This window comes from Carcharodon carcharias, chromosome 11, assembly GCF_017639515.1.
Source record: "Carcharodon carcharias isolate sCarCar2 chromosome 11, sCarCar2.pri, whole genome shotgun sequence".
NCBI classification, from domain to species: domain Eukaryota; kingdom Metazoa; phylum Chordata; class Chondrichthyes; order Lamniformes; family Lamnidae; genus Carcharodon; species Carcharodon carcharias.
Genome location: NC_054477.1, coordinates 51,915,767 through 51,929,019, shown reverse-complemented (window position 1 = coordinate 51,929,019; position 13,253 = coordinate 51,915,767). Strand labels below are relative to the sequence as shown.

At 41.5% G+C, this 13,253-nt stretch overlaps 1 protein-coding gene across 2 annotated transcripts in view; it reads right to left on the bottom strand.

Moving 5' to 3' along the window:
* The window catches only part of atp8a2 (ATPase phospholipid transporting 8A2), a 631,244-nt gene that overhangs the window by 439,451 nt on the left and 178,540 nt on the right, over window positions 1-13,253 (bottom strand). For both annotated transcript variants that reach the window (XM_041199633.1, XM_041199634.1), the window contains one exon: window positions 6,483-6,594. In XM_041199633.1, the coding sequence (XP_041055567.1) occupies window positions 6,483-6,594 (112 nt within the window). The remainder of the gene's footprint in view (window positions 1-6,482; window positions 6,595-13,253) is intronic.

Below are 13,253 nucleotides of genomic sequence, written 5' to 3'. Positions count from 1 at the left end.
ATACTTTCCACTTGCCTGGATGAGTGCAGCTCCAACAACAGACTCTCTAATAGCATATCTGTTCTTCCATTTCCCAAAGACTAGGAAAGCATGAAAGGATTTGTGTTCAGCGAACAAACTACAATATCTCTGTCGGCGTGACATTAGTCGTCTCAATTTCTCAACTCCTCTCACCCATTCTAATCTGTTTCTCTCTGAACTTACTGCACTCCGTTCTCTCAGGTCCAACCCCAACATTGTCATCAAACCCGCTGACAAGGGTGGTGCTGTTGTTGTCTGGCGCACTGACCTCTACCTCGTGGAGGCTGAGCGTCAACTCACAGACACTTCCTCCTACCTCTCTCTGGACCATGACCCCACCAGTGAACATCAAGCCATTGTTTCCAGGACTGTCACTAACCTCACCTCCTCTGGAGATCTTCCTACCACAGCTTCCAATCTGATAGTCGCCCAACCTCGGATGGGCCACTTCTACCTCCTACCCAAAATCCACAAACAGAACTGTCCCGGCAGACCGATCACGTCAGCCTGTTCCTGCCCCACGGAACTTATTTCTCGTTATCTTGACTCCATTCTCTCTCCCCTTGTCCAGACCCTTCCCACCTACATCCATGATTCCTCTGACACCTTATGTCGCATCAACAATTTCCAGTTCCCTGGCCCCAACCGCTTCCTCTTCACCATGGACGTCCAATCCCTCTACACCTCCATCCCCCACCAGGATGGTCTGAGGGCCCTTAGCTTCTTCCTTGAACAGAGGCCTGAACAATCCCCATCCACCACTACTCTCCTCCGTCTGACTGAACTTGTTCTCACACTGAACAATTTCTCCTTTAACTCCTCTCACTTCCTCCAAATAAAAGGTGTGGCTATGGGTACCCGCATGGGCCCCAGCTCTGCCTGTCTCTTTATGGGGTATGTGGAACATTCCTTGTTCCAGTCCTACTCCGGCCCCCTCCCACAACTCTTCCTCCAGTACATCGATGATTACTTCGGTGATGCTTCATGGTCTTGTCGGGACCTGGAAAAATTTATTAATTTTGCTTCCAATCTCCACCCCTCCATCATTTTCACATGGTCCATCTCTGACACTTCCCTTCCCTTCCTTGACCTCTCTGTCTCAATTTCTGGAGATAGACTGTCCACCAATATCCATTACAAGCCTACCGACTCCCACAGCTACCTCGACTACAGCTCCTCACACCCCGTTCCTGTAAGGACTCCATCCCAGTGTCTCAGTTCCTTCGCCTCCATCACATCTGTTCTGATGATGCTACCTTCAAAAACAGTTCCTCTGACATGTCTTCCTTCTTCCTTAACTGAGATTTTCCATCTACGGTCGTTGACAGGGCCCTCAACCATGTCCAGCCCATCTCCCGCGCATCCGCCCTTATGCCTTCTCCTCCCTCCCAGACACATGATAGGGTCCCCCTTGTCCTCACTTATCACCCCACCAGCCTCTGCGTTCAAAGGATTATCCCTCGCCATTTCTGCCAACTTCAGCTTGATGCCACCACCAAACACATCTTCCCTTCACCCCGCCCCCCGGCGGCATTCCATAGGGGTCGTTCCCTCCGGGACACCCTGGTCCACTCCTCCATCCCACCCTACTCCTCAACCCCCACCTAAGGCACCTCCCCATGCCCACGCAAAAGATGCAACACCTGCCCCTTCACTTACTCTCCCCTCATCGTCCAAGGGCCCAAACACTCCTTTCAACTGAAGCAGCATTTCAGTTGCATTTCCCCTAACTTAGTCTACTGCATTCGTTGCTCCTAATGAGGTCTCCTCTACATTGGAGAGACCAAATGCAAACTGGGCGACCGCTTTGCAGAACACCTGCAGTCTGTCCGCAAGAAAGACTCAAGCCTCCCTGTCGCTTGCCATTTTAACTCCACCCTGCTCTCTTGCCCACATGTCTGTCCTTGGCTTGCTGCATTGTTCCAGTGAAGCCCAACGCATACTGGAGGAACAGCACCTCATCTTCCGACTAGGTACTTTACAGCCTTCCGGACTGAATATTGAATTCAACAACTTTAGATCTTGAACTCCCTCCTCCATCCCCAGCCCCTTTCCGTTTCTTCGCCCTTCCTTTTGTTTTTTCCAATAATTGATTTGGTTTTTTCTTTTCCCACTTATTTCCATTATTTTTAAATCTATATCTTTTATGCCCTGTTAGTCTTATCTGCTCCTAACACTGCATGCTTGTCCCTTCAACCACATCCCCCCCACTTCTCTCCCCCCACCCCACACCCCCCTCACCTTAAACCAGCTTATATCTCACTCCTCTCCTAATATTCACTCAATTCTGTTGAAGGGTCATGAGGACTCAAAACGTCAACTCTTTTCTTCTCCGCAGATGCTGCCAGACCTGCTGAGTTTTTCCAGGTAATTCTGATTTTGTCTCTGTTGACTTCCCTGGTGATTCTTATATCCCCAGGTATTGCACAAATGGTGAAGTTTCTCAATTCATATGGACTGAGTATTCACTTATGGAATGGTCTTTGACACTGAAGCAGGAAGAAATATCTGATGAAAGCCCTAAAAAATGTGACAGGACCATGTATAATTAAAGCACTGGACCAAACCAAAACAGATTCCACAGAGCTTAAAGAATATCTCGGAATTAATCTCAGTTTTTAAAACTGAAGTATTATAACACATCTTACTAAGTGATTTAAAGATTTGATCATTTCAAATTTCTCAGCCTCAAACAAATAACAAAATTTCCCAGAGGTAATAACATATATTTCATAATAAAACCCGGAATTATTTCTCACCTAAACTTCTCTTACAGACTCAAGTGAGTTATGATGTCTGTGCAACAAGTGCTTTTATTTCCCATAACATGCCTAGGTGTCTCTGTGCATTCTACTTGTATCACATATTCCTCTCCCTCTAGTTAAACTGTTACTCCAGCAGCAGGTTAACTGACTCGCAAACCATCAAGTGGGCGGCACTGAAGAGATGTAGGGTTGAATTCTAAAATATTTATCACATCGTACAAGGGAATTACATCATATTACACGTGCACACAACAACACAGGATTCAAAGAATCCAACTTGATCTTTCATCGTTTTCCCTCCATTTAAGGGATTGCTTTAAATTTGTGGGAAATCACTAAAACTATGCTGACCAGCAACAGTTCATTGACTCTGTTACATACAAAATTGGCACACTGGCACCATTATTAGCTAATACATTTTGTTCACATGCTGAAAGTTTTAGGACCAAGAACAAAGGACAATTTCACCTGTTGCATGTCCAAGTATGAAGGAATAGTTTGCAACATGAATGTAGAAATATTTCCTCAAAAACCAGTATTATATTGGGCCAGATTTTGCTATGAGCAGCGAATGAACAATGCTGACTGGGTGGGAGACCAGATTTTCCCACAGGCTTGAGCTTTAGTATGGCAAGCTCCTGTCAGTCAACAGCCAAAAATCACAGCACCCTATACAGAGCATCTGGGACCTGTGAGGCCAGGGCTGTGAACAACTGTGTATCTCCTTAACTAATCAGACTGAAGAACCTTTGATGGGGTGCTGCAAGAATCAGTGTTGCAGCATCAGCTAAGTATATTGAAATTTTCTGGTCCGAGGCGGCCATTCAACCCAATCTATATAAATGGCTTAGATGAAGGGGTTGAGTACAATATATTCAAGTTTGCTGATGATATAAAACAAGCCGTGAGGAGGACACAAGGGGTAGAATTTTATGACCCCTGCCACACCACCCCTCCCCTCACCTCTGAGGCGAGTTCAGAGGTGAGGAGAGGGCCGTTTGATCAGGCAGGAGGGAGGGTGTAGGATGGACGCCCCGCCACCTTCCCCAGCCCCTCTGATCCAGCTTTGGATGGGAAGAGGGAAGGCAGCCTTCCCACCCGGAAGCTAATTGAGGCCCTTATTTACACACTTAAGAGTCACAAGGGCCTCATCATGCCAGCTTGAATTCTATCAGCGACCAGTGGGGAGCTTGCCATATGGGGCAACTGGACAGCAAACCCTTCAGGGCTTGCCTATGTCCTAAATGAGGGGGGTCCCTTGTACTCACATATCTGTGCCTGAACAAGGGACCTGGCATCGGGAAGGGAGACCCCTTGGGGAAGCACCGCCCTTATTGTTGACCCCCTCTCTAGCATGCACCCCCAGCCCCCTCCCTGTTACCTCCATCCTGCTCCACTGACCTTTCTCCAAGGATCTATCAGTGATCCCTGGTGAAGGCCCCAGTGCAATACTGGCAGTGGCCACCATTCCCACTCGAACTGTCAGTACTGGAGAGCTACTGGCCTCTGATTGGCTGCCAGCTTTCAGCGTCAGGATTTTCACCCTGAAAGGGGATTGATTCCACAGGATGCCCAATGAACATATGAATTAAGAGTGGGAGTACGGCATTCGGCTTCTTGAGCCTACTCCACCATTCGATAGGATCATGGCTGATCTGATTGTGGCCTCAACTCCACTTTCCTGTCTGTCCCTCATAACCCTTGAATCCTTTGCTGATCAAAAATCTAGCAAACTTAGCCTTGAACATATTCAACGGCTCAGCCTCCACTGCTCTCTGGGGAAGAGAATTCTACAGACTAATGACTGTTAATTAATTCGTTAATCACTTAAATGTCTGATTGTCACAAATTTGCTTCAGGCCTCCTGAAAATGTTCAATGTGGGGATCCCATCGGTTTTCCAACTGGTGGGTGTGAACCTCGCCTCAAAAATAAGTTAAACTAGTGGACAAGAAGATGGCAGATGTGGGGAAGTGTGAGCTTAAGCACTTTGGTAGGAAGAATAGAAAACAGAATATTTTTTAAATGTTGGGATATTCTTAAATGTTGGTGTTTAGAGGGATTTGGATGTCCATGTACATGAAAAAGTTAATATGCTAGTGCATCTCGCAATTAGGAAGGCAAATAGTATGTTGGTCTTTGTTTTAAGGGATTCAGAGTGCAAGAGTAAGGAAATCTTGTTGCAACTCTACAGGGCATTCATGAGACTACACTTGGAGTACTGCATACAGGTTTGGTCTCTGTACCTAAGCGTGAAAATGCTTACCTTAGAGGGGGTTCAATATAGTTTCACTGGATTGATTCCTGAAATGAGAGGATTGTCTGTAGGAAATACTGAGTTGGGTGGGCCTATACTCCCTAGAGTTAAGAATGAAAAAGAATTCTCATTGAAACATAAAATTCTGAGAGGGTTGATGTTGAGAGGCAATTCCTCATCTAGAACAAGGGCTCACGATCTCAGGATAAGGGATTGGCAATTCAGAACTGAGATAAGGAGAAACTTCTTCACTCAATGGGTTATGAAGTGTTGGAATTCTACCCCAGAGGATTGTGGATGCTCAGTTGTTGAATGTATTCAAGGCTGAGATCAATAGAGTCTTGGATTCTAAGGGAGTCAAGAGATATGGATATCAGGTAGGAAACTGGAATTGAGATTGAAGATTTGGCATGATCTACAGAATGACGAAACAGGCTGGAAAGGCCTATTCCTTTTTCTTACTTTCTTATCTTAATAAGCAATGCAGTCTGAGTCAGGTGGTATAAGTCAGAAATAAAAGCAAAGAACTGCGGATATTAGAAATCCAAAACAAAAACATAAACAGAAATACCTGGAAAAACTCAGCAGGTCTGGCAGCATCGGCGGAGAAGAGCACAGGTCTCTGTTGAAGGGTCATGAGGACTTGAAACGTCAACTGTGCTCTTCTCCACCGATGCTGCCAGACCTGCTGAGTTTTTCCAGGTATTTCTGTTTATGTTTTTGTTTTGGTACAAGTCAGAATGTTGAATTCAAAGGTTTAAAAAAAGCAAAAGAGAGAGGGAAAAAGAAATATTGGATTGAGAGTGATAAAAGAAACAAAAAAACAAAAATATTATTTTTAAACCTGAAGCAATGAGATTTCACACTTGTAAAAATTCATTTTCAGTTCAGTGCATAACAGTATTTAAAATTTACCATGCCATTAAAGAGTATTTAAGCTGGAATGAACAAGCCCTAACCTTTATGGTGAGTCTAGCTGCATCTAAGAGGTAAGTACAGGAACTTCATTTTGTTAAACACAATATACGTGTTTACAATATATTTCAACATATGTTCTATGCTTTTGAATGGTGAATCGGATGCTGAGATGCCAATTTTGGGACATTTTTGAGGAATGGGATATTTCAGACAGCAACATCTAGACTTCTGCATTTAACTGTTCATGGCGGAAATTGGCACATAAATAATGGTCAGCAGTGATTCACCATTGATTTAAACAGGAACATCCATCCCAAAGACTAGATTATGCAGTTATTGAGGAGCCATGATGAAAAAAAATGCAACAATAAATCAACCAGTGTAATATTTTCAAAAATTCTATTCTGTTCAGATGCAACCATGAGATTTGGAAAAGGTATTTTCATCAATAAACTTTAAAAAGTAAATACAAGAGATAATTACACAATTAATGAAATAAAAACAAGAAAATAAGATAATAACCTGCACTAGTTTAGTGTCATGTCCAGTATAGACCACAAGGCCTTGAATCCATTGCGTGTTCCTCAGCTGTGCTCCTCTCAACAGAATTTGATCAGGTCCCACAGGAACAGGACTGCAGCAGGATAATGATAACAATTTTATACTCAAATCTGAACACCGTACATTACATAAATGCACAGCTATTCAATTCAAATCTGTAACTTTAATGATGTAAACTCCAAGGCCACAAACATATGTGCTTATGATATGGCAGAACATTTGGAAAATTATGCTTCAAGGCTGGCCATCATGAGAATAAGACAGCATCAATGGTCAGGAGTTTCTTCCAATGCTTCCAGCAGATGCATCCCAAATTACAGGAAGCACTACTCTTGTCCACCAATGACACCCATCAAGCAGTCTTTGCAATTACTACCCAGGGAAAATGCAGCGACAAGTACAAGGTTCTCTGTGATCAATGGGGAAAGATCCAAACTAAAATTGACCAAACGGAATGCAAGACTTAGAGTATGCACTTACTTACAGATGGCAAGGCAGCAGTTGGCTGAATACGCTGATGAGCCATACAATAAAGCAGGAAGATTTGAGTCTCCGGTAGCAAAATTTTCCACATAAAAATCAACCACATTTTCAGAAGAAAATGGGTGGAAATTAGACATTACCCTGCAGTGATCAGATCCTAAGTGCCCTTGGACTTAGTGTGCTTGTCCATCCTCTAGACAAAAGAATAGGGTATGGTCTCTCAAAATCAAACTAGATGAACAATACATCAACTTAAATAGCATTTTTAATGGAAATAAACATCCCAAGGCAATGACAGGAACACAATCAGACAAAAATTTGAGGAGGAAATAATAGGAGGGGTGAGTAAAAGGGAAGTAGAGGGGGCTTTAAACTAAATAGTGGGGCAAGGGATCAAATTTGAGAAGATATGGTAAATCAAAGTGTAGAGACAAGGCCAGAGAGGAAGGTACGAATGTGAGAAATGACAAACAGACCATGACAGGAAGGGACAGAGGGTACAAATCTAAGAGTACATCAACAGATAAGGCTGCATGTTAGAAAAATAATAAAAGGACAAAACTTAAGGCTCTAAACCTGAATGCACGTTGCATTTGAAACAAATGATGAACCGGTGGTGTAAGTTGAAATAAACAAGTATGATCTAATAGCCATTACAGAGAGATGGCTGCAGGATAACATAGATTGAGACATGAATATTGAAGCGTATAAGACATTTAGGAAGGACAGGAAGCTAGGAGAAGATGGAGGGGTGGCTCTGTTAATTAAAGATGATATTAGCATAGAGGGGGATGACCTAAGTTCAGGAAACTGGTGGTTTGGGTAGAGATGAGAAATGATAAAGGCAAGAAGTCACTTGTGAGAGTGTACAGGTCACCTAACAATAACCACGTGGTAGGACGGGGTATCAAGGAAGAAATAATGGGAGATTGTCAGAAGGGTATGGTTGTTATCATGGGAGATTTTAACCTACATATAGACTAGAAAAAACAGGTGGAGAAAGGTAGCATAAATGAGGAATTCACAAAATGTTTTATGGGATTGTTGCTTAGAGCAGCACGTTATGGCACCAAAACTTCAATTGGCACTTCAGTGCAGTACTGGAGGGAGTGCTGCACTGTTGAGGATGCCACCTTTTGAGCGACTATACCTGTTAGGTGAATATAAATGATCACATGACAGGATTCAACGAACAGCAGGATTGTTCTCATGATGTCTTAGTGTTCCAAATACTGGGGAGACGGCGGCGTAGTGGTAATGTCACTGGTCTAGTAATCCAGAGGCCCAGGCTAATTCTCTGGGGGACAAGGGAACTGATGGAACTTATATTCAGTTAATAAATCTGTAATTTAAAGCTAGTCTCAGTAATAGTGACCATGAAACCATTATCGATTGTTGTAAAAACCCATTTGGTTCACTAATGTCCTTTCAGGAAGGAAATCTGCCATCCTTACCTGGTCTGGCTTACATGTGCCTCCAGATCCACAGCAACGTGGTTAACTCTTAACTGCCCTCTGAAATGGCCTAACAAGCCACTCAATTCAAGGGCAAATAAGGATGGGCAACAAATGCTGGCCTTGCCAGCGATGTCCTCACATTCCATGAAAGGATAAAGAAAATAAATCTTGTTTGTAATAATAATGTTTCAGAATATAACTTATAGTTTGAGGAATTGAAGGGTTAAATGTAAGATAAATGGAAAAGCCTATTAAGAAACTGATAAACAACCATAATGTAAAAAGAAATCAAACAAGCCTAGGTTTAATTAACCTGTGTTCTTCTTACAGGGTCAGAGTAGATAGTGAAAAGATACTTAAACAATGGGTGACCCATCTCTGGACCTCTTGGTGGAACTAGTCTGGAAAGAGGGCAATTATTCCGCTCGAAATAGAAATATAAATTATTGATATCAAAATCAAAGAATTGTGTTGAATGTAAAATAATTAGTTTTTTTGAGACCATTCTCAAAGCACGCCATGTTGTCATAAAGGTAATCAATAAGGGCAGGAGGTTCTTTTGTTTAAGTTAACTGGTGTTTGCTCAGAAAGCAGGAAATTGCAGTTTTGCTTTGGTGTACATTGCATCTCACTGAATTAAGAGAGCCAACAGATGATGATCATTAGTCAGGCCTGTACTTTAAGCTGAGAAAGTACTAATTTCATTGTTCACCATGTGGAATGTGGGTGGGCTCAAGCTTAGTTTGGATTTTAAGGGAAAAAGTAGCTGGAAGAAGAAATCTACAGTTTACCTCAGAGAGGCTTGTGGCAGAAAGCAATCAGTAGAATTAGCTTGGAAGCTGTGAAAAAGCGGTTGGGTATCTGCTGGCAACCAGAGCAAGGGCCTGAAGCATCCACAGTTGTGAGGTATTAAATAAAAGTTGGATGGTCGCTTAGCCAAAAAGCTAACAGAAAGACCCTCATAAAATATTGCCTCGGAGAATAGTTGAAACACTGAGGAGAATTAAAATGAATTCCAGAGGACTGTGGCATGCCTTATGGGATGGTCCCTAAAGAAGTGAATGATTGTATTGTAGAAAGGACATTTTTGGGGGCAAGTAATAAGTAGAACTAAGTTCATAGTATAAGTAATTACAAGTTTTGGTGTCAATCGTTGTTTCTTTGTTTAATTTTCATACACAATAAAGTTTGTTTTTGTTTAAACATGTGAAATCTTGAGGTGTAGTTCTGTCAGTTAATTACAGGGTATTCTGATTTCTCTTTAAACGTTAATAGTTCCTAACAGGATTATAACAACAGTAACAAAACAAAAACAGAATTACCTGGAAAAACTCAGCATGTCTGGCAGCATTGGCAGAGAAGAAAAGAGTTAACATTTCGAGTCCTCATGACCCTTCAACAGAACTGGACCAGGTAATTCTGTTTTTGTTTTGGATTTCCAACATTCACAGTTTTTTGTTTTTATATCTGTTGTAACACCAGTAAATTTATCCTGACTGAACACCACCAAAACAGTTGAATTGGTCAGTTATCTCAATACAGTTTGTGCACACATATTTGTTGCTATGCTTTCCCTACATTACAACACTACTTCAAACGTACTTAATTTGCTTAAATAGCTTTGGGATGTTCTGAAGTCATGATAAAGTATTTGATAGATATATACTCTCCTTCCTTAAAGATAGAGAGGAAAAGAGGTTTAGCGATTCCAGAACTTTAACCCTAGATAACCGAAAGAATCGCTACCAAAAGGGGTGGGAGGGAACAGGGGATGCATGAGGCCAGATTTGGATAACTGCAAATTTATCATCAGGTTATAAAGATCTGGAGGGGCAAGGTCATGAATGGATTTCAGCTTAAAGATGAGAATTCAAAATTGAAGGCTCTGGGGCATTGGAACCAATGTAGGTCAGCTTGCAGAGTGATAGGGGAGAAAGATTTGGTGCTCATTGGGGAATATGCAGCAGGGTTGAAGTTCATCAGGGTGGAGGATCGGATTGCATCCAGGAAAGCATTGGAACAGTCAAGTCTGGAAGTGACAGACACAAAAGAGCATTTTTTTTAACTTACACTTTGAGGGTGTGGGATTGCCCATCCCTAACTGCCCTTGATAAGGCGTTAATGAGACACCTTCTTGAACCACTCCAGTCAATGTGGTGTAGTTACACCACAATGCTGTTAGGAAGGGAGTTCCAGGATTGTGACCCAGCAACAGTGAAGTAACAGCAATATGGTTCCAAGTCAGGATGGTGTGTGGCTTAGAAGGGAACTTGCAAGTGGTGGTGTTCCCATGTCTGCCAGATTTCCTTCCCTAAAGGACATTAGTGAACCAGATGGGTTTTTATGACAATCTATATGGTTTTATGGTCACTGCGGATAGCTTTTCATTCCAGATTTATTAATTGTATTTAAATCCTACCAGCTGCCAATGTTTTGAACCCATGTCCCCAGAGCATTAAAATAAAAGCAAAATACTGCAGATGCTGGAAATCTGAATTAAAAATAGAAAATGCTGGAAAAACTCAGCAGATCTAGCAGCATCTATGGAGAGAGAAACAGAGTTAATGTTTCCCCAGAGTATCAGTCTGGGCCGCAGGCTAATTTTGGCAGCAGATGGACTTAGGGAATAGTGAAGACAGGCAATGTTGCAAAAGTGAAAGTCGTCAGTCTTTGTGATGGAGTGGGTATGGGGCGGGAAATGTATATCAGGGTCAAATCGGATGCTGAGGGTGGGAACAATCAGTCTCAACCTGAGATATTAGCCATTAGGCTTGTGATGAGGGTCAAAGATGATAGATTTAGTCTTCCCAATGTTTGAATGGAGAAAACTGCGGCTCACCCAGGGATGAATGACAACAAAAGTGCTGTGGAAAGGTTGAGGGGTGATGGAGAGATGGAGTTGGGTGATGGTAGTGTATACGTGCAATCTCACATCATAATTTGGGATAATGACACTGAGGGAAATCTAGATGAGGAAGGGGAAATGGCCAAGGAAAACTTGATATGCAAGACTGGACCCAAGTCCCATTCAACTGAAGAACAGAGAGGAGAATAGAGTGTTCAACCATCAAAAGCTGCAGGACAGGGAGGGACAGAACAAAGAAAGTTAAATGAAAAATAAGAAGTTGAATCAATTATAAACTTAGTCAACCTCTCATGATAAACTTCGATGAATTCCTGTTAAACTTAGCCATACATGAAATTGAATGAACAAATGAAATAAAAGGAGATAAATTAAAGTTCTTAGTCACATGTCTTATGAAGAATAGCTCAGATTTGAAATGACAGCACTGAAATCTTCCAATACCACATTTACTACTATAACAATATGATCAAAATCAAAAATTAAAGGTAAAACAGTGTCTATCAATTATGATGCTTAAAGATGTTATTATTAACCTGTGGTGCCATCATGAATAAAGAAGCAAATAAAATCACCCATCAACACAATCTTCCAAAAGCATACATTGTTGCATAGTTTCCAAAGAAAGCATTACAATAGGCCTATTGTATCCATTTTAATGGCATTTGACAGTGTTTTGTAAAATTAAGAATTTTGATGATTCTTAGCATTTTAAGAACAGATTCCTAATTATTTTGTATTTTTTAAGGAAATTCTAAAATGATCGGAGTTAAACTTGCTTTAATTGTCCTGTGGTGGAGGTTGCCACTGCTCTTCTACTGAATGGCCATATGTGGGATAAGCTTCATAACTGGCAAAGGGAGGAGGGGGGAATAATTTAGCCAGAATTTCTCAAATACCTCCTACTGGCATGGTCAGTGTGTCATAAAACGAACATTTTTTTCATTATATTATTGTGGTTTATTGTAAAGTAGGTTTATGGGTGTGTGTGTGGATTGTTGCCTATGTAGCTGATTTAATTGAATTAGAGTCAGATAGACTGCAAGCTTAAAATTATCAAAAGTAGTTAGGGGTGAAAGGCATTTGAAATGCTAATGAGTGAACATGAATGAGGTCTTAGTATGTAGGGTGTGAAGGAAATTTGCATTTTTAGATTAGTGAAGGGGTTGTTTGGATTTCAAAGGAGTGATAAGCAAGGCAAAGCAGTGTGTTTATTTTCCCCAAAGGTACTGACCACATTGGCAACATGAAAGATTTTTATATTATAGGAAAAGTAAAGTTTCAAAGACATACAGAGCCATGGAATTCACAGATTAAAGAGAGAGAAGCATAAATAAAGAGCATGGAAGGCTATGTTGGGAGGCCATGTAAGACCCAAGGCGACCATGTAAAAGAAACTTGGGAAGCCTTTGGCCACATTTGAAGAAGTCTGCTGTGTCCAGTAACCAAAGGTGGAGAAAAGCCTTTGGAATTCCACTATCGAGTGGGTACTGTGGTAAACTTGCCAGTTTGTTATTTAAATTTAAAATCTATTTTAGACTGTTGCCTTAAAGGGAGTGTGTAGTTGGGAATCAGGTTAATTAGGAATTCTGGGATTTGTTACAGTATTAAGTAACTGTAATCTTATGTATGCGCTTGAAATCTTTTCTTTTGTTAATGAATGTTTTAATTTGGTTTTTTTTAAAATCTCTAAAGGTATTAGCAGACTCATTACTTCTGAATTCAGTGCAGAAATCTTCACGTAATAAATACAAATTGCAAAACCATTGTGATAGCGTGGCCAAGTTTCCCCTATGGATTTGGTCCACCTGGCACACATCATCTGCCACATCATAACAACTGACGTAATCCTATCCACAGGTCTCCAGCCCATCCTCCAGGATGGGGAGCAACAGAGCCTAATGAAGTTAGAAAAAATTATACAAATGG